Source organism: Mollisia scopiformis (assembly GCF_001500285.1).
Source record: "Mollisia scopiformis unplaced genomic scaffold LY89scaffold_28, whole genome shotgun sequence".
NCBI classification, from domain to species: Eukaryota; Fungi; Ascomycota; class Leotiomycetes; order Helotiales; family Mollisiaceae; genus Mollisia; species Mollisia scopiformis.
In genome coordinates, this window is record NW_017263608.1 from 350,254 (window position 1) to 375,548 (window position 25,295).

The following is a 25,295-nucleotide window of genomic DNA, read 5'->3' on the forward strand; positions in this document are numbered from 1 at the left end:
GCTATACGCAAAGAGTGTATCAATGGAGCTTCTGATCCGACATGAACTAAGAACATGGCTCCCGCGTCGATTCTGTCGACAATCTCCACTTCGCTGGCGGCTTCGGAGAAATCCTTCTAAATCGAGATGCATCTTCTCATGTGCGCACACAGCAAATGAACAAGAAGATATGGTCGATGCAACTTCCGACTTCGAGAATGGGTGGTCAATACACAGCAGCTGAGTCAAACACAAGAAGAACGTCTCCCCGGCTCCAAACAAGAGAGCTATACAGAGCGATTTTCTCTGACACTCTGGCAAGTTTGACAGGAGCTTGGCCCGTGGTTGGTCTCTGCGATCCAGGCTAGCATAGCAGTGGTTTCGAACGCGCAAATGTGGTATTACTGAACGTCAGTCATCATTCCTGATCTTGCGGCAATCCTCCACGGACGATCCTACCTCGTCAGCTGGTGACTCGAAGATGTAGACGATACAGGAGTCCGGCTCAACCGAGCTTCCCTTTAGGAGATGACGGCTTCGACGACTATGATATTCGACTTGCTTCTTGAGCTGCGATCTTCTGGTTGAATCATACTTCTACGACTACCCCACGTGGTGAGCAAAGCCGGGCTTGAACGTCATGGGAGTTTGAAGCTTTGACCTCAGCGGCTGAGCCAGCTGTGTCTGCAGCTGCACGGTTCCCCCTTTCGGAAGTGGAACACGCTCGACGTACTCATTGTCAGGTATACGCCTCGCAAGGAAAGAGATTCGACAGCTGGATAAATATGCCATCTGGACGATTGCTTCGAGACCTGGTGTGTCAGGCTAGTTGTGGGTGTTGCGACAAGGACTACAAGATCGAGCGTCCAAGTCCTACACCGATCACACCACCTCTCTCCTGGCTCTTTGTCAAGATAAGGCGGAGGGAGTGCATCAACTCGACAACTCCGCACCCCGAGGAACCTGGAATATATTCCTCCGTCTCATCGAGATGTTGAACACCGTAGTTGTTGACTCCTAGAGCTCCTCTGGGTTGCACGATTCGTGGCGAGCAAACGAAGCACCGTGATGGAAGTCTTCATTATTCAAAGGAAGAGATCATAGCCAGGCGCAGAAATCATCCCCGGACGTGCAGACCCCGCAGGTGGGACAACCGTCTAACAAAAGACGGCGGAAAATGAGCCGAGATATCCTTCAGGTCCACAGAGCTACCAAGGACCCAAGATGCAAGGACAGGTAACGAGAATATGGGTAGCGCAGCCAGCTGCGTGCTGATGAGTTAACCAGTTGACGTGGAGAAGTAGGCTTGCTGTGCCGAACTCATGAGCAGCTTGAAGAAGGTTGAAGTTGCCATCATCGTTAATCAGGCTCTGAGGCTCCGAGGCTTTGAAAGCCTGTCCTCAGCCTCTGCGTAATGCAGTCATGCGTCCCGCCCCTGCTGTTCCGTCGGCTAGACCGAAACTCCGTATTGCGTCCACCTGGTTTGCGGACTTGAACGACGCTTCTGCGTACCGGGTAAGGGTTTAAGATCTGGGACCACTAGCCAGATAGCACAAAGCTGAAGCTCATTCTTGAGAAGCCGGGCCCGAGGAGAGCACTCAAACACCGACAACGATCATTAGCTCTAGCCTCGAGACTGGCATTAAAATCAAAGACATGACAATCAAGCTCCTTCTCCGTCGGCACTTCCAGGATATCGTATTAGCTACTGGCGAGAGTAGCTAGCATGACCGACATAAGTAGGGCCGACCCCAACAAGACCCGTCTTCGACATACTCTTCTATGTATCTTTCTACAGACACGAGGATCGTGTCCTGATAGGAATCGATCTAAGCTCCCGAAGTTTTGCGCACAGTCTCATCCTCTCCTTTATTGACTTGTCCTGCACAGTTGGGATTGGGAGCGCCAGAAACAAAGATCCTATTGGTGGCATCTACAGTCGGGATCGCTTTCATGAAACTAGGCCTAAGTACTCCAGCCTGGGGCAGATTACTACTTGACAGTTTTGCACGGAGATGATCCAAGTCCTCGTCTGAGGGGCGGCGACACAGTTATCGAGTAAATCGGTGGTTAAGTGAGAGTTTTCTGGCCGAGCGAGCTGAGTTTGACCGAGAGCTCTGAGATCGCCGAGGGGAAGGACTGCGTCTATTCACGACTCTGTTCGGCTACATATCTGTACGGGTCTTCAAGAAGTAGACCGCTCTTGCCCATTCGATCTCATCCTCCCCGGCTTGGATCTCTTTCAAAGTCACGAGCGAGATCCTTGACGGATGGCGTGTTATTGCGAACCAGTGAATTTCTTGGTCGCTGACTTTGTCCATGGCCGCCGACTTGAAGAGAAGGGGGCAATGGTGCCGGTCCGGGAGTCGAAGATGTGGTATGATGCGGGAGCGCTGGGAGAGACTTGTCTGTTGCGGGGTCGGAAAAGGGATTTGTCGGGTTCGTAACCGTGCGGTTACTTGCTTGGGCTACCAGATGCCCTTTCAAGAAGTCTATTTGGAAGTTTGTCTTAATACTCCGCCATCAGAGCCGGATCGACTGCATTGGGTTAGCCACGGCGCGACAAGATGATAATAACCCCATACCTTGGAAGCCAAGATTGTCATCAGTATATTGAGCAAGAGCCACGTGTACGCCTTGGGTGATACCGAAAGTATCTAGAGTGATCAAGGGAGGTGGACCGTCAGGGTCAGCGGCCAAATTCCAAGCGTTCTTGACCTTAGCATGGAAGAGAGCTTGAATCATAATGGAATCAGCGCCATTACGCTTAGCAAATAGAGCAGAGAGTCTCTTGTCCTCATCAAAGGCGCGTTGCCAAGCCGCGTTACCATCAGAAGATGGACTGGTCAGAAACCACATAGACTTTCGTCCACGATAGTCTTCGTCTTCTCGTCTGAAGCATGACCCAGAACTTGATTGAGTGTCGGGGATAACTGACAATGATATCATCAATAGTCAGGTCTGCCATCCGGGCTGTTGGACCGGTCTCAGGCTCCTCCAGGGCTTCAGCCTTGCGCTTTCTTGATGTCTTAGGCTTGTCGGAACGAGGGATACTTGCTGTTTGGGTCGAAGAGGGTTGGCTGTTGATGTCTTTCTCCTACAGATCTTGCAAATGGTCTCGGGCTCCTCTAGGGCTTCAGCCTTGCGCTTTCTTGATGTCTTAGACTTGTCGGAACGAGGGACACTTGCTGTTTGGGTCGAAGAGGATTGGCTTGCGGAACCGGCAGCATTGGCGCGGGCTGCGGCTGCGCCGTTGACTGTAAGAGACGGGAATGGGACGGTACTCAAAGCCTGTAGAGCCGGATCGACTGTGGCGCCCAGTGCGCTCATCCTTGATGTCTCTCTCCTGCAGATCTTATACTCAGATGTATTCATCTCCAGATGGTGGCGTCTCCGCTTCGAGAAGCCTTAGGATGCGGATGGGGCGTGTCGCAATCTGGAACTCGTGGCCCTCATAGTAACTGGTCTTTGTCAGCGAGGTCTCTTCCCAAACATGCTCCACTCACTGTGGGCGTCCACACATCATCCCAGTCGTTGATGTCCTCTTGACGCGGTACACTCGGCATGGACTTGTTGTGGGAATCAGGTGCACGCAATGGTGACTTAGGTCCGAATTGTGGGGGCATGAAGGTCTGGGGAGAGGGTGCGCGACCACGATTGCGTGGTGGGCTATGGAACTTTGGAATATCCTCTACATCGTATCTTCGGGCTCGAGCACCGTTTCCTCGTCCAGCTCGTCCTTGTTGGAAATCATTGAACGATGGCTGCGCAGATATTTGCTGATGTGGTTCCATCATTCCTCGTCCAGCTCGTGCCTGTTCGAAATCATTTACCGATTTTACAGCCAAGGATGAACTGGGCAGGGTCCCGTTCGATGCTTACCTTGATGTCTCTCTCCTACAGGCCTTGCACAGAGTGATCGGCATGGCGCAAGGTGAGAAGCGCAGAGCTTCCGTTACAATGTGAAGGTTTTCTGATGAGTGCACAGCTGGATATGCGCATGCTGCAGTGCCACGGATGTTAGCTAGGTTGCCATGGGAGAGATCGATCGACGAACAGAAGGGATTCGAGTCCTTGCACAAACCAGCATTCACGAAGAATTGGCAAGCCCTGGATGGAGAGTTGCTCACCGAAGCCCAAATCAAGTCTCTTTTCAATGAAATGCGATCGATGGTCCGCCTCCAACTTGAGTCTGTCAGCAGATGGAGCCACAGAACCGGCGCCCGAGTCGAGTCAACACGCTGAAAGGAGCTTACCACAGCGAGGAAGCTCAAGGAGATTGAATCATGGAAGTCACGCCACGTCCAGAGCAGCTCGTTATCAGTGGTAGTGATGTTCAGAATTGAGTGGTTGATGGAAATAGAGATGCTGATGGAAGCAAGTTGATTCAATTCTGCTCTGGAAAATTTCGTGGGAGGAGCGAAGCAGCCTCTTCTGCCCCTCGCCTCAGGACCCACGATGACCCACGTCACCGGCCAATCAGCAGGTACCACTATTCCCTCAACTTCGACTCACACATTTGCTCTCAGAAACTACGCTCCTGGAAACGTACATCTTACGGACTGGCTATGCTTTCCCCAGAGTCCATGATACACTCACCAGCATTCCGTCATTAAGGCTGTTCTGCATGACCATGAAAATAAACTACATTGTAAATGTTCTCACTCGATGATTGCTGCTCGAAAGTCCGATACTGTAATTTTGCATAGTCACGGTCCTGAAACCTAGTATTTTCGAACCTTTGATGGTTGCTTCTGGATAATGTCCTCAGTCTCTGATAAGTTCTGCGTTCACCTCACAGATTCCCTGACAGAGATTTCTAATTACGGTTAGTCTCACTCGTGAGATCTGCTAATCTGGCCGAGTTTGCCAGTATAAATTGAGATAGAATCCGCTGACGCCTAAGCAGAACTCCTTTCTGGACTTTGTCCTGTATTTCATGGCTCTTGGTGAGTGCGTCCCTGTCATGTCAGCCTGGCACCCTGTCCCAATATCAAATCATGCTTGTGAAATGCATTTTGTAGACTGTTTTGTGCTCGAGATTACATGTGAATTTGCTTGTTTCTCTTGTTAGTTTTTGTCGTTGTCAACATCCAGACGTTACCGGACGAGCACAATTCTTTCGTTCGCATCTTCTTTCAGTCGCTCCTGCCTTGTCAATTCCGAAGACATAGATGTTCGACCCCAGCTAACATGCTTATCACAGCCAATATTTTCAACAGCTGGCCCCTGAGAATCGTCACGTGCTTGTACCGCCTTGTGCTGTTACTTCGGATATCACACCCAAGTGATCCGGTTTGCAAACAATGCCATATGGCGCATTGTCCGATTTGAAATTAGTGGCAGCTTATTCGATCCCGAAACCGACATCCTCTTCATCAACAGCCTTGAATTCTTCGCCGACAAGATCATGTATGGTATCGATCAACTCTGCTTAGGAAGCTTCGTCAGCTTGCATACCTGTTGAAGAAGTTGAAGGACATGCAAGATCTGTAGGAGAGAGACATCAACGATGAGAATGAGTGGTCAATCACCTGTGATTCCCTCCTTTGCCTCACCGATGACGAGTATAAGTTTCTCCCTCTCTTTGCTGGTGGAATGATACCTAGTATCATTCAGTGGCCTAACTACATTGTCAGGGAGAGAGATCCTACTCTTCTTAACAAGCTTCGCCGGATTGCCTACCCTTTGAAGAAGTTTAAGGACATGCAAGATCTGTAGGAGAGAGACATCAACATTCTTCTTGAAGAATGTCAACGACCACCTGGTCAAGACCTGCGCAAGCATGCTCGAAAACGACGAGAACGAGTGGATCTCTCTCCCTAACTACATTGTGAGGGAGAGAGATCCCACTCGACCTCGTTTCTTCACAATGCACGCAACATGCCATTTCATTGAGCGCCTCCTTGATTTCAAGGCTCTCGATACGCTCACCTTCGTTGATGCTGTTGTTGAAAAGGACCAAGTCGACTCCACCTTCGTAGAACTATTCACCAAGCCGATTTCGGAGTGGCCCGCTCGCGTAGCTGGCGTACTGTACACTGAGGAAGAAGAACGTCGAACGCTATCGACAGCTGCATACTTGAGCTGGGCAGGTACGAGTTACAGAAGGCTTCGAAGGACACCACGAAGGCTTTGGGGGAGATCTTGACGCCTACGGATCGTACATTCGAAGTTGATGTTTGTACAGTCACTCACTAAGCAGATGTTAGAATAGTTCTGTTCAAATGTATTGTTTGTCTCATTGATTTCTTGCTATTCTGATGTCGTGAACCTTGTAGGACGGGGCTTCAGCCATGGATGAGCCACGCTCACATTGTCTATGTACTGGTGTTCTAGATAATCGTGTCAGCCAATTTTAGAAATGCTAGGAATATCAAGTTTCGGAAGAGGGAGGACGCGAATTGCGCGAAACGCGCAAAATGCGCTGGATCTGCCAAAGGCTGAGCTGATCAGGTGGCTTTCCTTGAAATCAAATTCTGGGATCGGCTTGGTTCGCTTGTAATTTCGTTGTCAACAAGGACTTTACAGTTGATGTGCACTTGCTGTCAAGTATCACTGTCCAGAGGAGCGACGGGTCGTTGACATAGGCATCAATGTATGCTCTCTGACTAGAGACTTCGACACAGCAATGAGAGACTGGGTCGAAGCCTAGAGTGAATTATGTACTAAAATGTTGAAGCTAGGTGATGTCAGGCAACTTTTCACTCTAGGTGTCACCCCAAAGAGTATCTAAAAGGGTTGTGAGCGGTATTAGGCCTGAAAACGAGGATATTCTCTGGAATTGGAAAGAAAAGTGACTATTGACTCAGTATAGAATTTGCAACAGCCCCAATACAAGAACATGAAAGAGTCAACCTACACTTACATCCATTACACCAACTCACCCTCCTCAACCTCCTCCACCTTCGCAGATGACGGAGCAGTGACCTTAATTCCAGCCTCCAACCTGGCCAAATTCATCTCGAACCCCTTACAAACACACCAAGTCCTCACCGTCTTAATCGCATTCTTAATCTCCCTCCCATTCAACTCCCACTTGGCCAACTCCCCCATGTCACCCTCCTCCAACTCAGCTACCACATCCTCACCCGGCAACCGACTCAAGAATTTCTCCCAAAGCACCAAGCGCGAAGAAGCCGGCAGAGACTTAAACACCAAATGAATATTAACGCGAGACCGGAACGCTGCGTCAATCGTGCTGTAAAGGTTGGTCGTCAAGAAAATGATACCCTTGAAATACTCCAACTCCCGCAAGAAGATAGAAACAAGTTCATTGCGCGCAATATCTCCCGGGTCACGCTCAGCCATGAAAACATCCGCTTCGTCAAGCAAAATAACAGCGTCCCACTCCGTAGCCATCTCAAACACCTTCTTGATCTTCGGGCCCAGACGCGCGGCATCTGTTCCTAGATCCTCGGCTTGGAGGTAGTACAGCGGACGACGGGTTTTATCAGCTACTGCTTCTGCCGTGAGGGTTTTGCCTGTGCCAGGAGGACCGGATAACAGCAGGATGAGGCCTTGACCTTTGCCCATGATGACGTCGTCGACGCGGGCTTTGAGGCGTTGGTGGTTGTCGACGAAGGTTAGGACGAGGTCTTTTTGTTCTTCGGGGTAGACGAGGTGGCCGTATGCTTCGTCGTTCCAGACTACGGGTTTGATGTCGTCGACGTAGAAGTTGACTTGATGTTTGTTAGTGTGGAGTAGGTGAGATGAGTGGGGAGTGGGGGAGCGTACGCCATTGCTTGTTCTTCAATGCGAAGCCTTCGAGGAGAGGGGAGACGTAGACGAGGTCGTCGTATCTCTTGCTTAGCATCTCTTTCTTGTTCTGTTGCTGCTTTTCGAGGGGTAGAGTCTGAACATATGTGTTCTCCTCTGGTGCTATCTCCCCATTGGGAAGGGCTCGGTTGTTATTGTTGTTATTATTGTGATGGCGATTGCGACGTGAGGTGTTCGTGTCGGTTCTGGCAAGTCCTTCGAAATGCTTCTTGTATCCGAAGTAATCAATCAAGATGCGACTGTTGACCTGTCACACGTGTGAGTTGGGACAATGCTTCATTCAGACAACTACACTTACGTTGTGTCTCTGGAAGCCACATTGGGTCTTGAGGAGACCCACACCAGTGTATTCACAGTAAGTGAGCTCTTGGTAGTCCAATGCCTTCTTGGCTCGGACCGTTAAGCGCTCTTTCACAGCCTCAGGGTCATCGTGGAACTCAAGAGGATAGACAGGTAGCTCAGTGACAGGAAGGTTGCCACCAAAGCAAGGGATCTGCTGTGAAGTTGCCCTCCAAGCAAATGTCTCCCCATCAAATCCGATCTCCTCACAACTGATCAACATATGAGGGCACGGATGGGTCACGTATTGAGTGGCGACCACACGGAAAATCCGCTCACTGTCCTTGGAAGGGCAGAAGAGCATTGCGTCCTTTCGGAAATATGTCCAAGCCAGCTTGTAAGAGATGAGTCCGCTGGCATTGAGAGACTTCAAATGCGACATGAAACTGCCGAACATCTCATCCATGACCTGTACAAGAAGCTTCAGATGTTGCTTCAAAACTCCTCCAGACTTCGTTTTGTCGTACAGTGCCATGATCTTGTCGTAGCAGAAGAAGAGTGGCTTGAATGGCTGCTGAAATTTCGCAGATTCTGTAGTCTCGAGGTACATGCCTTCATCTTTGACGATGTCTTTCAAGGCAGCGACAAGTATGGCACTCTGGATCTCAATCTCATGAATTTTGAGTGGAGTCTTCCCGGAGATCGTAGGTTGCTCAAGGTCCTTGATCTTAAAGATCTTGATGGCGACACGATTGTTGGCTCGGGCAATCTTCTCGTTAAGCTGCTTTGGCGGGGTCTCGACCCAATTGTAGTGATTGGGGTTGCTGTTCTTTCCTTCGTAGAAGACTTTAACACTGGCGCTGGTTCCAAATTCTGGGTCTTTGCCGGAGAAGGCTGCTGCGAGAATATCGCTGGCATTGTCGGCTGTCGATTCAGGAGGAGTTGGAAGATCAACGTCATTTGCCGAGGGCTTCGAAGCAGCAATGCTTCGAGTTCTCTTGAAGAGCATCATCTTGTCAGGTGTACTTGGCTCTGGTTCAGCTTCTGCCTTTCTCTTGCGAAGAATCTTCTGGTACAAGTAAGTATTCGAGGACAGGTAGAACTTGAATTTGGACAAATCACCTTCTTTGTGGTAGACATGGTGGTTCGTATTGGTCGATAAGTGGATACCAAGGCAGACGTATAAGAAAGTCCTACAGAACGCCCAGCATAGATACCAGATTTATGTATCTTTCCCCGAGCATAAGTGGAGACATGGCTGCCTGTGGCGTTGGAGTCATTGGCGGGAAGCGGCGTAGCAAAGGTGCAGGCTCCCGAGTCTGCCTAGACTGCACGGCTTCGTATCATGCAAAGTATGACTCTTTCATTTATTCTGTTGGTTAGAGATATGAAGTACTGTTATATGCGGGGTCAGTTCGCCTCACCTTTCGGAGACTTTCCGGCCAAGGTGGGGTAGATCGCAAGGCTGCCTGCTTGTGCAATCACATGACCTTGTCACATGATGTGCTATAATATGATGAAATGAACAGTTGGGAAAGATGGAGTGAAAGAAATCGCAGTGAACATTGCACTGCGTATTTTGTTCCTGACTATGTATGAATGCAATTTTCGGAACACTGTTTGCCATAAATCGTGCGAATGGAGTCGCGGACGTCTTCGAACTCTCCCCAGGATTGCGCTCTTGCGGACCCACTTGCTACTTGCATTAGACCTCACAAAGCGAATCAATGAGGCAATGCATTTTGCAGCAAAGTGAGAAGATGCATCTTGAAACATCAATTGAGAGGATTGTACCCAATGGGACACCGAGATATGATGGTGAAGGATGGAGATGGAGATCCGAGGATGAAAGTTTGATAATCGGCCGCTAGCTCAACGCTATCAACCGAGCCTCCCTGAATGCCTAGCCCTAGCCTTTCAGCCTGCTCCTCCCTCAAAACTATCATTGGCATGGCTTATCTTATTATGTCATATTGTCTGAATAGCTTCAATTTCCTTGACCCATTTGTGATCTAATGGCAGATTCCAAATCTCCAGCTTACAATTTGCACCCCCTCGCACCTTCCTTGGCAGATCGACATGATGTTGTGGGATGTCAGCAACATCCCCATGTCAAAGACTAAGATTTCGGCCGAGGATCTAGCTTATCTTTGCAGTCGTGACAAATTTTCAAGCCCAACCTCTTGTTTATTTCTCCTTCACCACATGTAACGTCGACGACAGCATTGTACCAATTGATCGATTTCAAAAGCAACTGTATACCACATGTCATCGTACCTTCTACCATCGTGATTGCTTCCCCCAAGTCAGTCGCTATGGATGTCCCAGCCGATCGCAACAATGGACAAACTGTCGACAGCGATGTTCTTGCCTTGCTAGGGAAAAAACAGGTCCTCAAGCGACGCTTCGGACTTCTCTCAATCTTCGGTTTTGCAATGTGTGAGCTGATCACGTGGGAGACCGTTCTTGCAATCTTCAGCCAAGGGCTGGACAACGGAGGGCCTGCTGGTCTTGTATATGGCTTTCTTATTGCTTGGCTGTCAACATTATCAGTCTATACAGTGATCTCTGAATTGGCGTCAATGGCTCCAATTGCTGGTGGCCAATACTATTGGGTTTGTCATGGAAGTCCTCACTCATAATCCGGAGTCTTATTCGTGCGTAGGTATATATTCTCGCGCCAACTCGGTATAAAAAGTTCTCAAGTTATATCATTGGGTGGCTTACCAGTCTTGCTTGGATTGCTACGATAGCTACAGAGTCCGTCTTTGCAGGCACTATCATCCAGGGTCTGATTATTCTCGACTATCCAGATACTTATGTGCCTAAGGAGTATCAAGGTACTTTGCTTACTTGGCTTGTCATTGCGGTGGCTATCTTGATCAACACGGTCATTCCCGGAACGCTTCCGAAGTTCGAGATCTTCATCTTGGTCTTTCATGTTGCTGGTTTCATTACCATCATGGCTCTGCTTTGGACGTACTCAACTCATCAGACTGCATCCTTCGTGTTCACGACGAGTTTAAATGAAGGAAACTGGCCAACCCAGGGACTCTCGTACTGCGTGGGATTTCTTGGAAATGTTGCAACCTTTGTTGGTGCGGATGCCACAGTCCATATGGCTGAAGAAAGTACGGACAATCACTTCCATATGTTCACGTGACGCTGATGTCTTCGTAGTCTCAAATGCAGCAATCAATATCCCACGAGCTATCTGCGGCAGTATGATTATCAATGGCATTCTTGGATTCGCCATGATGCTTACAGTTCTATTCTGCATCGGCGATTTGACAACCGTAGTCGGCACGGCCACTGGATTTCCTTTCATTCAAATCTTTTATGATAGCGTTGGCAGCATCGCCGGCGCTACTGTGATGACAGCAGTGGTTCTTGCGCTGACTTGGTCTTGTGCTATTGGCATCACTACAACAGCATCACGGATGACTTGGTCCTTCGCTCGAGATCGAGGAACACCGTTCTCACATTACCTGATGAAAGTGGACAAGAGAACAAAAGTGCCTATCATTGCCGTTGGAGCCGTCACACTGTTTGCTGCTTTGCTGACCCTCATTTACATTGGTTCTCCAACAGCTTTCAACGATGTCATCTCTTTGACTATTACTGGCTTCTACGGCTCGTACTTCCTACCATCAGCATTCCTACTCTACCACCGAATCAAAGGACATGTGGCATCAAAAACCCTTCACATTCCGGCTGCAACTCAAGACCTCCCAGAACCGAGCCATGATGGCGCAGATGGTCATATCGGAGATGAAAAGATGAAACCCTCAGAAGATCCAAACACTTCAACAACGATCCCAGACGTCGCCATCGAAGTCGCCCAAATCCAACTAGCCTGGGGCCCATTCCGCATCCCCGGCATCCTGGGGATCATCAACAACCTCTACGCATGCCTTTACATGATCTTCGTGATCTTCTGGAGTGTATGGCCTCCAGCAACTCCTGTCTCGGCATCGACAATGAACTACAGCGTCTTGGTTACTGGAGGTGTCATCATCTTTAGCGTTATTTGGTATTGGATTAGGGGACGAAAGGAGTATCAGGGACCGTTGATTGATGATGAGGTGAGGAACGTGATTCGGTTGGGCAGTGTGGTTGCCTGAATGAAATGAGGGGAGGAAAAGATACCCGGAGCGGAGGAGGCTTGGCATTGTTGGTTGGGAAGAACTTATGTGAGTCACTTAGACAACACATTATCGTTCATGCTCTCCGCTCGTTCCGTTATTGAGTGAGTCACAACCCCTCACCGCTCTTCTCTTCTCCATCTCTTTCCGACTCGCTTTTGGCTTTGCATCACTGCTCCCGCTCAAGTCCCGCTTTCGTCCTTTTCCTTCGCCATCCCCTCTCACACTCAAACTGCTCCTCCATACTCCCTTCCGTCTCATCATGTCCGAACCTCATCATAAAGTTCAACATGGAGGATTATCCGAGTCACATGATCTCAGTACTTGCGCTCCTGGTCTGCTTTCAAGTTCCGCCGGTCACAACTGCCCACTTTTGAGTGTTAATAAATAAAACATTTTATTCTCGTTTCATCCTCAAAGCGATCATTTGATTAAGAATTCCGCGGCTCAGCGGAAGGCATACTATCACGTGACAACTCGAAATGTCTGGTTACGAGCTCTTTAGATTGACGGTGAGCGTTGTAAGTTTCTCGATTTCGAGCGAGTAAAGACATCTTCAGCTTTACTGCATGTCGGTTGCCACTGGGATGGTGTGGTGTGCAGAGAATCTGATTGGGCCTAATCGCACATAGTAGAGCTTTGAATATGAGATACATTCGTAGATGCAATTTTCAAGCAACAAAGAATCCAATAAACCAAGTCTAACATAAATGGAATTCTGTCTTAGAAATCTACACATTTTCGAACCCGAGTTTGGTTAACCACTTTTCGATAGGAGATTATGTTGATCGTTCCAATAAAAGCCATAGCGTACCCTTTTCTTCTCTGCTTCCTCCTTGATATACATAAAGATCATGTGATCAGCAGCACGATGCCTTCTCTTTTTCGTCTACATGCTCTGAAGTTTCGACGGTGTACCCCTTTGTCAGAAGGTGATCATTGGCATTGGCCTGTGCTCGGACCCGAACGGAACTTGCTTTGTCGACTTGATCTTGATATTTGGGACATTGGCAGGTTTCGCATTTGCAGTTAGTGCAAACGTGAAGGGATCTTCGAACCGCCATCCAGTTCTCTGGCAAATGGCTTTCAAAGCCGTCTTCGGGTTTGCCTATGAAGCCCTTAGCATTCTCCTTTGTTTTCGAGACGTCAGATTGGACAGCTCACAGAAAAGAAAGTAAACAAAAGATAGGATTATCGAGAACCAGATTGCTAGTACAAAAACCTGTCCGAAGCCCCATGAATTCTCATCGTACTCTGAGCCTGCCATCTCCTTCATCTTCTCTCGCAACGCCGACATCTCAGAGACGCACCATATCATAATTGCACAACACAGGATGGGAGTAGTCAATACCAGGCGTCCGCCCACCCTGATCAATAGCTGAAAGGACCTTCGCTTCACTGACTTTAGATCCACCATTTCCAATACCACAAGAACCTGCAAAGCCGAAACAAGACCCCAAGCAGAAAAAAGTGTGTAATCTCTTCCTGGGTTCTCCGTATACCGACCCATTCTATCATCAAGACACTCCATCACCAGGTTTTTCATCCCACGCACTTTCATCGTATTATGGACTGCAATAATTGCTATCAATAACGGCCAAGTAAGCAGGTAGAAACAGAACCTTGGGAATCTGAATCTAGCGATTCCGAACTGGAAAATCCATATCAATATGCATGCGGAGCTCGTAAACACACATAATAGTTCCGAGATCACCATTTCGTATCGAGACACGGCCTGGCTGTGGAATGCTAGCGTTGACACTTCGGCTGTGATGGTGAAGGTCAAGCACAAGTCAAATAAAGGGGTAATGGTCCCAACAAAAGCATCAAAGAATCTCTCACTGATGCTTCTGCCGGATTCTTCTTCGCTGGACTCAGTCTGGTCTTGGGTCTGCTGCTGTGTGAATGAAGATGGTTTCGTGGGTGCAAACTGTAACAGGGTCCTTCCAAAAGGTATGAGCAGAGCTATTGCAAAAAACAGTGTTAGGCCGAGTAGCCAATAGTAAACGACCATCAACTGTTGGTAACATCAGCATCGTGTTCTCTCGGACAAACCTTGATAATGACTTACTCCAATCCCGGCGATATCAGGATTACCGCCCCAATCGACATTCGAACACACCTCTGAGCTGCAACACATACCGATGTTATTCACAAAAGCTGTGTTGTTGACCTCAGAGTCATATGTCCAAGTGTTTGTCCACCACTCGCATAAGTCGCCCTCGGTCGAGACATTGAAAGGGGAAGGCAAAAGCTGGAGAAAGCTAGCGACTCCACGTATGCTAAGATCTCTCGGGTCTTGGCCATTGATTGTGACATTAACGAAGATTGGTGCAGCGGCTTGACAGATCTCGGTTGTCCAATTGGGCTGCAGCATCCAAAGTTGATAGCCGGACAAATCCGCCATATCGGTTGGCCAAGAGATCTAGCGACAGAGGCGGCAGGACTACCCTCAAGGCAGAGAGACTTCAATGTCGGAATGTGATATATTTCATTTCCGAGAAGCCTAGAGTGATATGAAGAAGCTCCGTTTTGGTCGGAAGAACTCGAAGTTGTTCATCGACATATGAATGATGTCCACGCAAGCTCAAAACATGCTCAACATCGCCTCCACCAAGGCAGACCCTACCAAGGCTGACTGTTAGGCATAATTCTAACTCACTAGCAAATTAGAACCTTTTCTTGATACGGTTCGCAATTGAGAGCTGCTTTGGGTAGCTATCATTTCAGTGGTTCCTTTGCGCCCAGCAACGTTCCTTCTAGGTCGATTTTTATGAATTACGCGGTTCTAATCTAGTGATTACTTCCACAGTGATGATGTTCTCAGGTATAACTGCAATTCAAGAGTGTGCCACACCTAATTCGCGAGTGACTGTTGTCGGGCAACGAAGTGGCTTGTTCCCTTGCTCTTCCCGGTGCTGACGCATCGTCGCGACGGAAATCACCTCGATAACGGAAAGGGGGAACAAGCCGAAAGACAATTCGTTCCCGAAATGTTGGAGGCGTTAGCACGGCCAGTAGCGAGAGCCATCTGGCTTCTTTAGAGCCTATCAAACCTTTGAGGCCGGAAATGAGAAAAGCTGCTCATATTCTCTCAACGAGGCTGCGATCGTAAGGATTCCAACAACCAACTGAAAGAATAGCATCACGAATCCAAGGAGTGTTAGTCCTGCGGATCTGTGGCTCAGAAGCACTCGAAGCAGGTTTTGTGAAGCGCAATTTTGTAGGTGGGTGTGTGGCTAGGGACTTCGACGCAAGATACATGGTCGATATCTTGAGATAAGCATTCTCTGCACAGCCAGTGAGATTTAAACAATATGTCTTCCTAGAAATTTACGACAATTTCATGCCCGCTCAAGTCATGATCTCGTTGTAACCAGAATACATCCCGTACATGAGACGGCGCTACCCATCAGGGAAGTTCTCGCTAAACAGGTCTAGATGATGCTGCTTTTGATCGAGCTTGGGTGCTTGTTCAGCAGAAAAAGATGGAGCGGTTTGAGTTGCTGCCAATTGAGTCCCGCTTCAGGACCTTGCCATGTTGACCAATCCACATACCATGGAGACTTGGTATTCCTTCTCCAATGCTATTCTAAAGCCTATAGCCTTGTGTCTCCCAGCAACAAATATCCCAAAAGTATGTCAGCTCTCAAGGAGGCCCCTCATTGGCCATCTCAATGGGTTCCATAACCAAATCTTCGAAGTATACTTTTCGCAAGAGCTAGAAAGCTGGAGGTACAGCACTATGGTTCATATCACGCCAAGGAAGTATCAGATATCATAGCAGATAAGGGAGAAATGTGAGTGGAGCAGCGAATTCCCTCATTGAAGACCTCCCTTCAGAGGGTTACATGAGTCAGGTCGTGATAAGGAAGAAGTACTTTAACTTGGCAAACTACACAAGATGGGATGTACCCACGAAAGACGGTTACCAAGTATGTCTTCAAACCCCAGATCAAACATTCTGCAAATGAAAGGAAAGCGTGTTTAGGAGTCGTGAAACTGAGAAGATAGACAAGGCAATATGGCCTACAGCACGTGACCTATCAAATTCACTTCCACACGTTGAAGGTCTTTGATCTGGTCTATAAGCGAGGTCAATAGAGTATTTCGAATGATAAATAAGTTTAAAATGTGGTTATTGATCATCTAAGTGTTATATGCCACAGCACAAAAGTTCAACTTAGATTACGAACGGTAGTTCAACTACCGTAGTTCAAAAGTGTCTGACTAGAAGGTACAATCATGAGCTGCATGTGCTTATGAGCGGTATTTATGAGCTCAGTTACAGATATTGCAAGGCACTAGTGGGGTGACATATGAACTATGAACTAAAAGTCCGAGTTGCGATTATGAGTTGTACTTATGAGATTCAATTATAAGTGTTGAAAAATGCGACATGCAACAAAAGCTTTACTAACTTCCTCTTTTCATCCTAGCTCTGGCTAATTTGAACACCGATCGTATTCATTCTTCTGGATGATTTCTGTTCTGCCTTGGGAACCGACCCGTATCATAGCGTATGATGACTTTGAAGGAGAACTTCAAAAATATCAGGCTCGCTTAGATAGGGGTGTCATCAACATATGCCAGCTGGATCTCCGAAAAGTCTTTTCTTCAAGTCACTTCCATCTGAACTTCCTCAAAGCCCTTAATGTTTTGCCTCAATATCTGGGGTATAGGTGCTAAACACCATCCCCTTGGGAACCTCCTTCCATTGCTTCTGCTCATCCAACAACTCCTGTGCGCTGGCCCACTCTTCTCTAATCTTCCTGGCATGCTTCTCACTCCTCGGCGAGATCTTTGCTGGGAAAGGTTGTGGAAAGACAAACAAGCCTTCTGTCAACTTATCAATGTCGGGAATGATCTCTTTGCCCTCCTCATCACGAGCCTTCTCAAAATTGAAAGCCCATAGCATACGTGAAATCCCTAGGAAGAGCGAGCGTTCAGCAATATGCATGCCCTGGCAGAGGCGACGACCGGCACCGAAGACGAAATGATCACGTTTCGAGGCGTCAGAGTTCGAGGCAGCTTCGGATGCAGTTTGAAAGTCGTTGGCGTAGCGAGAAGGATCGAAAGCGCGAGGATTAAGGTGGCGCTTGGGGTCCATATGGATGGCCCTGAAAGATTCAGTTCAGTACCATACCTTAAATTCTTTTCAAAACTAGAGAGCATACCAGACATTCCACATTACACCCGCACCTTTGGGAATTTTGTACCCCATGTACTCGTCGTCCTTGATGACCGCGTGTGGTACACCGAGAATATCTGTTGGCATCCAGCGCATGCTTTCTTTGACACAGCCTCGGATATACTGCAAGTCTCGCTCATCGTCCATGGTTGGATACCTTTCGCCGCAAACGCGATCTATTTCCTCTTGTGCCTTTCTTTGAACCCCGGGAAACACGACCATGGCCTGGACAAAACCGATAAGGGTGGCAGCTGTAGTGTCAGAGCCGGCCTCAAGGAGTGAACCGGAAATATATCCTGCTAAAGCATCGGAAAACCCCTCAACATCTTGGGCTTTGACCAAGTCGACACAGAAGCAGGGCTGAGATAGTTTTTGGTCAGTCACGGGTCATTACTGTTTTCCAGCAAGCCATACCTTCGCAACACCGGTTTTGATTTTCTCCTTGACGTTCATCCAATGCCCAACATAAAGTTCCCGTTCTCTCTTGTGAAGCTCCTTCGAGTATGCGCGGAGGGGGAGCATGAAATCCGGGAGAACTTTCAGGATCGGAAAGAGATCGAGCAATGCTGCAGTAGTCGTGGCAGTAACTTCGCAGAATTTTTCGAAGCCCTGACACCTTGCATGTCAGCATCACATAGTTGTGTCCGAGTGACTACACTTACATGAAATAATTGAATCAATTTGGGATCATCGATACTGATGGTTCGAAACCCGAAAACCATCTGCGTCGTAAGAGAATTGGTATAGCGACGGATGTGCCCTACAAACAATTCAGGTTGTTCAAGAAGCCCTAGGAGCATCTGCTTGTTCTCGAGATCCTGGTAGGGAACGTATGACTTGGCAGCTTTGATGTTCAATATGTTGTGGATCATCTTTCTGATCATTCTCCACGTATCGCCATACTCCTGAAGCACGTCAATTGGTATCACTCAGTTGGAAACCTAAGGTTGATCGCACCATTAAAAGAACTCGTAGGTAACCACTAACGATCTGACCGAGATACATCTCAGGACGAGAGGAGTAAATGTTACTCCGCTTATCCAAGAGGTCTTTGATAGACTGGTCGGAGGAAAGAACAATCATAACTTTGGTGCCGAGGATAAGGGAGTACACCGGACTAAGCACAATCCAAGTTAAGACAATATCATCTGACTAGCAATCGCAAGTTATCTTACCCGTACTCCTGCGCCCACTTCTGAAACTGAAGGTGCCCATTCTTACCAGGCATCTGATGGAGATTTCCGATCAAAGGGAGGGTCGGAGGTCCTGGAGGGTAATCCTTAGGCCTCCGACCAATCTTACTGAGTTGAAAAAATGCAAGAGCTGCCAGCCCCAGGGTAATTGCAATCAACGAGTAAGTCATCGTTTTATTTGCTGTTATCTTGATATTTTAGGACAGAAGAAGAATGGAGAAAAGAAAAGAGGAAGGAGGCTCTGCAGCCTCATTGATAACTTTGAGATTAGGCTTTATTGCTAGTCGGGCACAAACGATAAGGAAGTGATATCAAAGATGCGGTGTTGCCTCAAATCGTCCATCGATTGGTCAAGGGTCCTCGTAAATCCTTCTGCTTTGGTTTATGCATTGTTTCCCCGCTTTCTTGGGCTGGGATTAGAGAAAGGAGGGTGCCGTGCGCAACCGAACACCATGGACCCCTCACTCGCTTTAGTGATTGACTTGCTTCAAAGTGGTTTAACTTCAAAAAATGAATACTTCTGATGTAATCCTGCGTGATCTTTTGTATGAAACAATCAATAACGCCTTCTTCACTTGAGAATATCGAAGTGAAGGTTCGACTTGATCGCGATTTAAATTTTAGGTTTTGTCGTGGGCTTCGCTTATTTTATATTTGGACGTCGTCTTGCCTCCTAAGAGCGAGGCTGACGGCATGAGGAGATTCGACTGCCGGTTGAGCCAGGGGTTACGGTGATCTCCCGTCTCCTTTTATTGCAATAGAGCTGGTGGCGCGAGTCTGTGATGTTTAGAGCCAGAATCATGCAAATCGTAACTGCCTCTAACATAGCCAACATCTCTAAGCTGTCGAGATGTCTTATCAACTTCCATTCTTGGCTCCCCGTCTTCACCGAACCCGATTGAGTTTAGTTCTCACCAGCTCCACGTGACCACCTAGAGATCTTTTAAGCCAGTGTTGGCGAGCTCGTACACTCGATCGCAACAGATTTGTACAACTTCTCTCGAAACACTCTCATTTGAACTCCTACTACAATGTCGAACGGAGTCTCCATCGAAGAACTTCTGAGACATCAGCCCGACAACGATGACGACGTTGAACGTATTTCATTCCGCAAAGTCAAGCCCAGTCTGGATATCGTCGACCCGGATCCCACCTGGCCCTCCAGCTATGATCTCTTCGCCTCACGTATCGTTGCTGCTCTTGGGCCACCATCACCCAGCAGAGCGGAACCTGGAACAAATCACCTCGTTTCTGTCTCCCACGTAGGATCAACCTCGGTCCCTGGGCTTCCCGCGAAAGCGATCATTGACATCGACGTCGTAGTTCCAGACATCAATGACGAGAGCGCCTACATTCCCGCGCTGGAAGCCCAAGGCTTCCAGTTCAACTTGCGGGAGCCCAAGTGGTATAGCCACAGGTTCTTTACCGCTTCTGAGCCCATGTTCGCGAACGTGCATGTTTGGCCACCTGCATCTCCGGAGGTAGAGCGACATCGCATTCTCAAGGAGTGGTTGATAGGAAATTCAGAGGACAGAGAACTGTATGCGAAGATCAAGAAAGAGAGTAGTGAGGCAAGCAAGCTGGCTGGAGAGTCAATGATGCAGTACACTTACAGGAAAGATGCCGTGGTTAGGGATATTTTGCATAGAGCTTTAGATCACTTGAAAGCTCAGCTTTCAAGCAATTCGGCTACGTTGGATGAGGGCAAGATAGCGTGAGTGATAGGAGTGTTAATGATTCAAGCAGCGTCTCCAGCTGCCCAGCCAATAAACAGCCTTCCTCAGCCCGCCACCGCCTTTCTCCTCGCCAGCGATTTTTTAACCTCCGCCTTCCTTCTCCTCGCCAATAGAAATTGATCCGCTAGCTCAGCCTAAGGGGGTGGCTGGCTAAGGCCGGGCTAAGGTGTATTCGGAGATTAAAATTCATCGGCTTTAAAGATAAATAAGGGGTAGTAATCTCGGTTAAGACCCTCGGTAGTGCTAATTAATCCGAGCCTTATCAGCCTTTCTACTCCTCGCTAAAATACATGCCAGCCTTCCTTAGCCTCGCCAAAAAATCCGGAAGCTTAGCCTTCCTACTCCTCGCCAACCGATTCAGGTTAGCCAGCTCAGCCACACCCCCCGGCTGAGGAGTGGCTGGGAAGTTGGAGACGCTGAATGATTGTGGATTGAATCATTCTAAAAAGTAGCATGGAACTTCACATTATGAAAGTAGATGAACAACAAAATCTATGCTATGGAAAATAATAATAGAGTGCTTTTAGATGTGCCGAGAATGAGTCGAAAGAGAAGAGCTCCGACGTCGACTTAACGTGTTAGGAATAAACGTGAAGAATGGATGTCCCGGAGTTATAGCACAGGGATTTTTGTTCTCTATCCTACCATCCAACAACAATTCCTCCGGAAGCAGCTTTTGGTTGCTTCTAGGCCATTCTGATGCTTCATAGCTACTTCTCTAACGGCGGTTTATCTGCTATCCGGCTCCGCGATCACCCACACGAATAAATATTTCTCTTGCATTTGTTCCCAGCCTGAATCTCGGATGAAATATCTTTCCTGGATAAATCTTTCGGAATGGCTCGAACAGGCTCCCACTCGGTCGTAACAAATTCCAGCTCTCGTATCCAATCTGCTCGCTTCAACTCTACCTTATGACTTTAGAGGAGAGGGAAATTCATGCAGAACCTTCAAGTTCCATGACTCTTGATATACCTCAGAAGCTCGAATCGCAGCTATTGCCCGAAGAGGGTCTACAAGCATAACTTCTTGTCTTATACGAAGATTAAGTCCTAGCCTCCGACCAAACTTTTTGTCACAAGCTTGTGTGATATTAAAAAAAGACAAAACGCCCGGGAACACAGTACCGAAGTACTGCGTGCTCGGGCGCCCAAGCGCATGGCATTGTTCGCGGTGGCGGACGGAATGGCGTATGTAATAAGGAGGAAGGGTGGCGAGTCACCGTCAAACCCGGTCAGTCGTTTGGCCCTTTGTGGGCCTAACCGGGCTTGCTACCAAAAAAATGCTAATTAGAATCTATAGAGTTAAAGTAAATAATGCTAAAGGTGTAATCTAATTGGGCGGTGAATCTAGAGCCTTGTGGAAGTAGAGAGGACGAGTTGGGAGGGAATGCAAGTTCAGCCTCGCAAGCAAATCACTTTCGAGTCAAAGTATGAAGCCCCAAGAAGTATCAACGCTTCCCACCACAATAGAATCCAGCTTTGCTGCCACTCCTGAGCAAAAAGTTCTTGCTACTACATCCTCTTTTGCTGTACGGCCTTTGCTGGCCGTACAGCATCTCTCAGAAGCCTTCCCCTTGAGAGCGACGAAGTCCGGGCCCATGCGGAAGCATGTCACAGCCAAATAATAAGTGGATTTTTACATAAGTACAGCGTTATATAGAATGTTCCATAAAAAAACCCGAATCTAGGATGCGCACTCGTTCCCAAATCCGGAGAAGGACTTCGCCCTCCGGAGCCGGATACTCGGAATTCGCTCTCGGTCATCGCACCCCGGGAAAAGCTGCGACATGCAACAAACATCTCACATTCCGAATCAAATTGATTGAATAAATGCCGCTTCGGAACTGCGATGTGCAACAGAAAGCTCTGTTTCGCAGTCCGGATCCCTCGGGTCAGCTTGAATTCGGATGTTTTGAATGTTCCGGACAGCTCGGTGATGGAAGCGAACCGGATTCCTGGGCTGAACATTCAATTTGAGAGGTACATTTTTGTTGCACATCGCAGTTTGGGGAACTTCCTGGCAGCGTTGCGGCAACGTTGTTGAAAAACGTCGAGGCGACGTTGCGGCAGCGTTGCCGGAAGGTCGTTGCATAAACGTTGCGGAGGCGTCGAGGGGGACGCTCCGGCTACATGGAGGCTTGAATCTGCAATATGCTTGATCTCGTATTTACAATTCCCTCTTGCGGATCCAAATATGTACAAAGAAGTCAGGAAAATAGCTCTTTTCCTTCCATTTTCCAAAAACCATCAGCTCGTGAGTTCTCTGTGCCAACGACATCTTATATACAACTTCCAGCGATGCTCGCAGTAGTATTCTTCGAGTATGTCGCCAACGGATCATTATTGCACATCAGCCCCTTCATGAAGGCCGCTGCTACGACATTCGCTCCAATAGGACTGGTATGAGTGTGATCCTTGGGATAATAACTATTCACAACCGTGGCACCTAGAGCGTTGAACTCATTCGCAACATATTGTCCATGATCCACAAAGCTGGCTCCATTTCCCGCATTCTCGACAACGTCTTTGCAGTACGCCGTGAATCGACTCGGGGTATAAGAGCAAGTCCCACTCTCACACGTATTGTCCGGTGTGGGAGAGCTGATGATGACTTTTGCGCCTTTCGCCAACAGCGCTTTTGCTGCGTTGGTCAGGTACGTGACGTACGTTTGTACCACAACACCCGCAGCTGTGGTGCAGGTTTCACTTCCTGAGCCCACACAGTCGCTCCGGCCATTGTCCGTAGGAGAGAGCGAACCGCCATCATTATGTCCGAATTCGATGATGACCCAGTCTCCAGACGCTACAGTATTTACCAGGGTCGTGAATCGACCTTCGTCCGTGTACGAGCGTGCGGAGCGACCAGCTACTGCGTCGTTTACTACTGTAACATCTTTGAGAGAGTATGGAAGGTAGACGCCCCAACCTAGAAGACATCAGCATGAGCCTATGGAGAGTTCAGAGTGAAACAAACCTTGAGTTGAAGTTCCTCCTCCTCCGAGAGCCATCGTCGAATCTCCAGCTAGGTAGACATGAGGGGTAGCTCTCTTCTCGATGTCTTTAGCTGGAGCAGCAAACGCAGCGACTGCCAGCGTGGGAACAATGGCAACAGATTTCATTGTAAGAAGTATGAAATAATGTAGGAACGAATGCAATTGATCGGGAGATCTAAACGACAGAACAAACAAGCTCTATATATGGCGAACAACAAAGGATCAAAAAGGCAAAATTCTTGGGGATATTCGGGGAGCTCGCGGATATATATCCCGAATCCCATCATCGAATCTTTCCAGAAACATTCGCATTTTTGTTCCCACCAATTGCCAAAATTAATTTTGCCAAGATGGATGAAACCAGAACAATATAAATGATAGCAGGCTTTGTGCCTGACGAGAGTGTGGATGAACGTGTGGATAAGCATGGTCAGCCCCGCGGGAGATGTGTCAAAGGATTGTGGGGTAGTAATCCCTATTCGTGGATTGTTGCGCACTAGCGCCGGCATATCTTCTCGTTCGGGGAGCATAACGAATGTTCCAAGACGGAATGAATGTGAAGGAATCCAAGATGGGATGATGACGGATCGAAATGTTCTGGGTTGATGAAAATGTGGATAGGTGTCAATTTGATTGAAACGAAGCCGGGATTTCGGTTTCGGCAGCCGAGTGTCAGGTGATATGAAGGACCTCCAAAAATTTTGGGATTGTCTTGTATCTTTGAAATAAATTTCCGAGGAATGTAACGAGATCAATGTGAGACTTTGGTGAGAAGACCGTCAGAAATGTTCTCCAGTGCCTCGTGACAGCTTGACGACGGCTAAGCGAGCCCCTTACCCTCCCGATCCACCCCTTTCTTATAGCGAATCTTCACTACAAGAAGAAATGGGTTTGCTTAGTTGTGAACTACTCTTGAATATTCTCTCTATTAAGAGAACATACAAGATTTCAAATGGGTCTGTTAAAGAAAAAGGTACTAGTTCTAAGCGGCTAAGGTGATAATTTGTAAGAGCACATAATGTCTTTCAGGAAGGGACTTGTCTATACATGTGGTATTGATCTATAGTCACCGCGAATGTGGAGTATTGCAGAGATTAAGCATGAATAAGATTAAGCATGAATAAGAAGACCGAATTACATGGAGCACAGCTCACAACGTTTGGGCATACCAAGAAGTTCACATGATTCCTCAAAGGGTTGCCAGCAACCACCTTTCTACTTTCATTTACGTACCAAGCCCATTATCTTAAATATCTCCCAAAATTATTCTATCAAGCGTCATACCATCGCATAGGTGCCCCTGGTCCCATGGTAAGAAGTTTGCATCCGGAAGCTTATCGCTTGTCTATGAGCATAGCGAAACAACAATAGACAAGCATTTACGAGACACTAGTCACGGGGTAAACATAAGACGTACCTCACACATAGGACATGGCGTCATAAGTTGCGATGCAAAAACTTGGGAACGTAACCCTCTCATGACCGCTCTGCATGCTTGCGGGTTTGGCTGACACATGCATTGAGGGGCTGGGATGTTCATTCTCTGCCAGAATATCCAAGCAAAGATCTTTCTAGGTAGCTTTAGTGCAACTTCGTAGGTTGAGATGTTCCTATTGTGAAGACAAGTTGGTTCGCTCTGGAGCTAGATACAGATAGTTAGACTAGGTGTCAAACGGGTTCGAATGCTGTTCTGATGGTGAAGTGAAATGAAGTTTCTTAAGAAGAGATGACGTTTTTATAGAGAGAGAAGAGCGTTATGGAGCTCTGTCACTGAATCAATACAGCATAATCACTTTACTGCCATTTAGTATAGAAATATAACTGTGTCATTCTCTGAAGAGAATAAGAAATGTTCCTGAATCATCACAACACCCTCTTTTCTTCACGGCGTCTAATGTACGAACAGGCTTCGGCTCCGATATTTTCGATATAATATCGGGTTATATCGATAATATATCGTACGAGGCAATATTCGAGTCGATATATATCGGATATTTT

The 25,295-nt window shown here is 47.7% G+C and overlaps 8 protein-coding genes across 8 annotated transcripts; 2 read left to right on the forward strand and 6 right to left on the reverse strand.

Annotated features, from left to right (window-relative positions):
• Positions 1–2,340: 2,340 nt before the first annotated feature.
• On the reverse strand, positions 2,341–3,309 carry LY89DRAFT_787940 (uncharacterized protein; the record flags this gene model as incomplete). The annotated part of the gene is made up of 3 exons (XM_018223121.1): positions 2,341–2,517; positions 2,565–2,912; positions 3,081–3,309. The coding sequence occupies 3 exons, from the start codon at positions 3,307–3,309 to the stop codon at positions 2,489–2,491; spliced, it is 606 nt and encodes a 201-aa protein (XP_018064012.1). The 3' UTR covers positions 2,341–2,488.
• Positions 3,310–3,340: 31 nt separating this feature from the next.
• On the reverse strand, positions 3,341–3,773 carry LY89DRAFT_740737 (uncharacterized protein; the record flags this gene model as incomplete). Its single annotated transcript, XM_018220624.1, has 2 exons — positions 3,341–3,440; positions 3,499–3,773. The coding sequence occupies 2 exons, from the start codon at positions 3,771–3,773 to the stop codon at positions 3,341–3,343; spliced, it is 375 nt and encodes a 124-aa protein (XP_018064013.1).
• Positions 3,774–6,852: 3,079 nt separating this feature from the next.
• Positions 6,853–9,046, reverse strand: LY89DRAFT_597461 (ATPase; the record flags this gene model as incomplete). Its single annotated transcript, XM_018209980.1, has 3 exons — positions 6,853–7,661; positions 7,717–8,005; positions 8,057–9,046. 3 exons carry the CDS (start codon positions 9,044–9,046, stop codon positions 6,853–6,855), a joined length of 2,088 nt encoding a protein of 695 aa, XP_018064014.1.
• Positions 9,047–10,027: 981 nt separating this feature from the next.
• Positions 10,028–12,274, forward strand: LY89DRAFT_710999 (amino acid transporter). The gene is made up of 3 exons (XM_018217877.1): positions 10,028–10,652; positions 10,703–11,168; positions 11,218–12,274. The coding sequence occupies exons 1-3, from the start codon at positions 10,353–10,355 to the stop codon at positions 12,159–12,161; spliced, it is 1,710 nt and encodes a 569-aa protein (XP_018064015.1). The 5' UTR covers positions 10,028–10,352; the 3' UTR covers positions 12,162–12,274.
• Positions 12,275–13,107: 833 nt separating this feature from the next.
• On the reverse strand, positions 13,108–14,589 carry LY89DRAFT_675828 (uncharacterized protein; the record flags this gene model as incomplete). The annotated part of the gene is made up of 4 exons (XM_018213542.1): positions 13,108–13,290; positions 13,493–13,617; positions 13,878–14,199; positions 14,254–14,589. 4 exons carry the CDS (start codon positions 14,587–14,589, stop codon positions 13,108–13,110), a joined length of 966 nt encoding a protein of 321 aa, XP_018064016.1.
• A 1,958-nt stretch (positions 14,590–16,547) lies between these two features.
• On the reverse strand, positions 16,548–18,823 carry LY89DRAFT_627880 (cytochrome P450). Its single transcript, XM_018211162.1, has 6 exons — positions 18,549–18,823; positions 18,331–18,490; positions 18,036–18,278; positions 17,788–17,982; positions 17,360–17,733; positions 16,548–17,302 (listed from the first exon to the last, which is right to left on the reverse strand). Exons 1-6 carry the CDS (start codon positions 18,734–18,736, stop codon positions 16,834–16,836), a joined length of 1,629 nt encoding a protein of 542 aa, XP_018064017.1. The 5' UTR covers positions 18,737–18,823; the 3' UTR covers positions 16,548–16,833.
• A 727-nt stretch (positions 18,824–19,550) lies between these two features.
• Positions 19,551–20,343, forward strand: LY89DRAFT_690111 (UPF0157-domain-containing protein). Its single transcript, XM_018216034.1, has one exon. It carries the CDS (start codon positions 19,598–19,600, stop codon positions 20,282–20,284), a length of 687 nt encoding a protein of 228 aa, XP_018064018.1. The 5' UTR covers positions 19,551–19,597; the 3' UTR covers positions 20,285–20,343.
• A 1,970-nt stretch (positions 20,344–22,313) lies between these two features.
• Positions 22,314–23,423, reverse strand: LY89DRAFT_724090 (SGNH hydrolase; the record flags this gene model as incomplete). The annotated part of the gene is made up of 2 exons (XM_018218870.1): positions 22,314–23,230; positions 23,279–23,423. The coding sequence occupies 2 exons, from the start codon at positions 23,421–23,423 to the stop codon at positions 22,584–22,586; spliced, it is 792 nt and encodes a 263-aa protein (XP_018064019.1). The 3' UTR covers positions 22,314–22,583.
• Between the last annotated feature and the right edge of the window lie 1,872 nt (positions 23,424–25,295).

What these genes read in the sequence shown, in the direction of transcription:
- LY89DRAFT_627880 (XM_018211162.1), bottom strand. Translation starts at nt 18,736, where the DNA reads ATGACTTACTCGTTGATTGCAATTACCCTGGGGCTGGCAGCTCTTGCA. An exon ending in AATTGATTCAATTATTTCAT is followed by an intron (nt 17,983 to 18,035) that starts GTAAGTGTAGTC and finishes GCAAGGTGTCAG; the next exon opens with GGCTTCGAAAAATTCTGCGA. An exon ending in GGTGTAATGTGGAATGTCTG is followed by an intron (nt 17,303 to 17,359) that starts GTATGCTCTCTA and finishes TGAATCTTTCAG; the next exon opens with GGCCATCCATATGGACCCCA.
- LY89DRAFT_690111 (XM_018216034.1), top strand. Translation starts at nt 19,598, where the DNA reads ATGTCGAACGGAGTCTCCATCGAAGAACTTCTGAGACATCAGCCCGAC.
- LY89DRAFT_710999 (XM_018217877.1), top strand. Translation starts at nt 10,353, where the DNA reads ATGGATGTCCCAGCCGATCGCAACAATGGACAAACTGTCGACAGCGAT. An exon ending in CTGGTGGCCAATACTATTGG is followed by an intron (nt 10,653 to 10,702) that starts GTTTGTCATGGA and finishes ATTCGTGCGTAG; the next exon opens with GTATATATTCTCGCGCCAAC. An exon ending in AGTCCATATGGCTGAAGAAA is followed by an intron (nt 11,169 to 11,217) that starts GTACGGACAATC and finishes ATGTCTTCGTAG; the next exon opens with TCTCAAATGCAGCAATCAAT.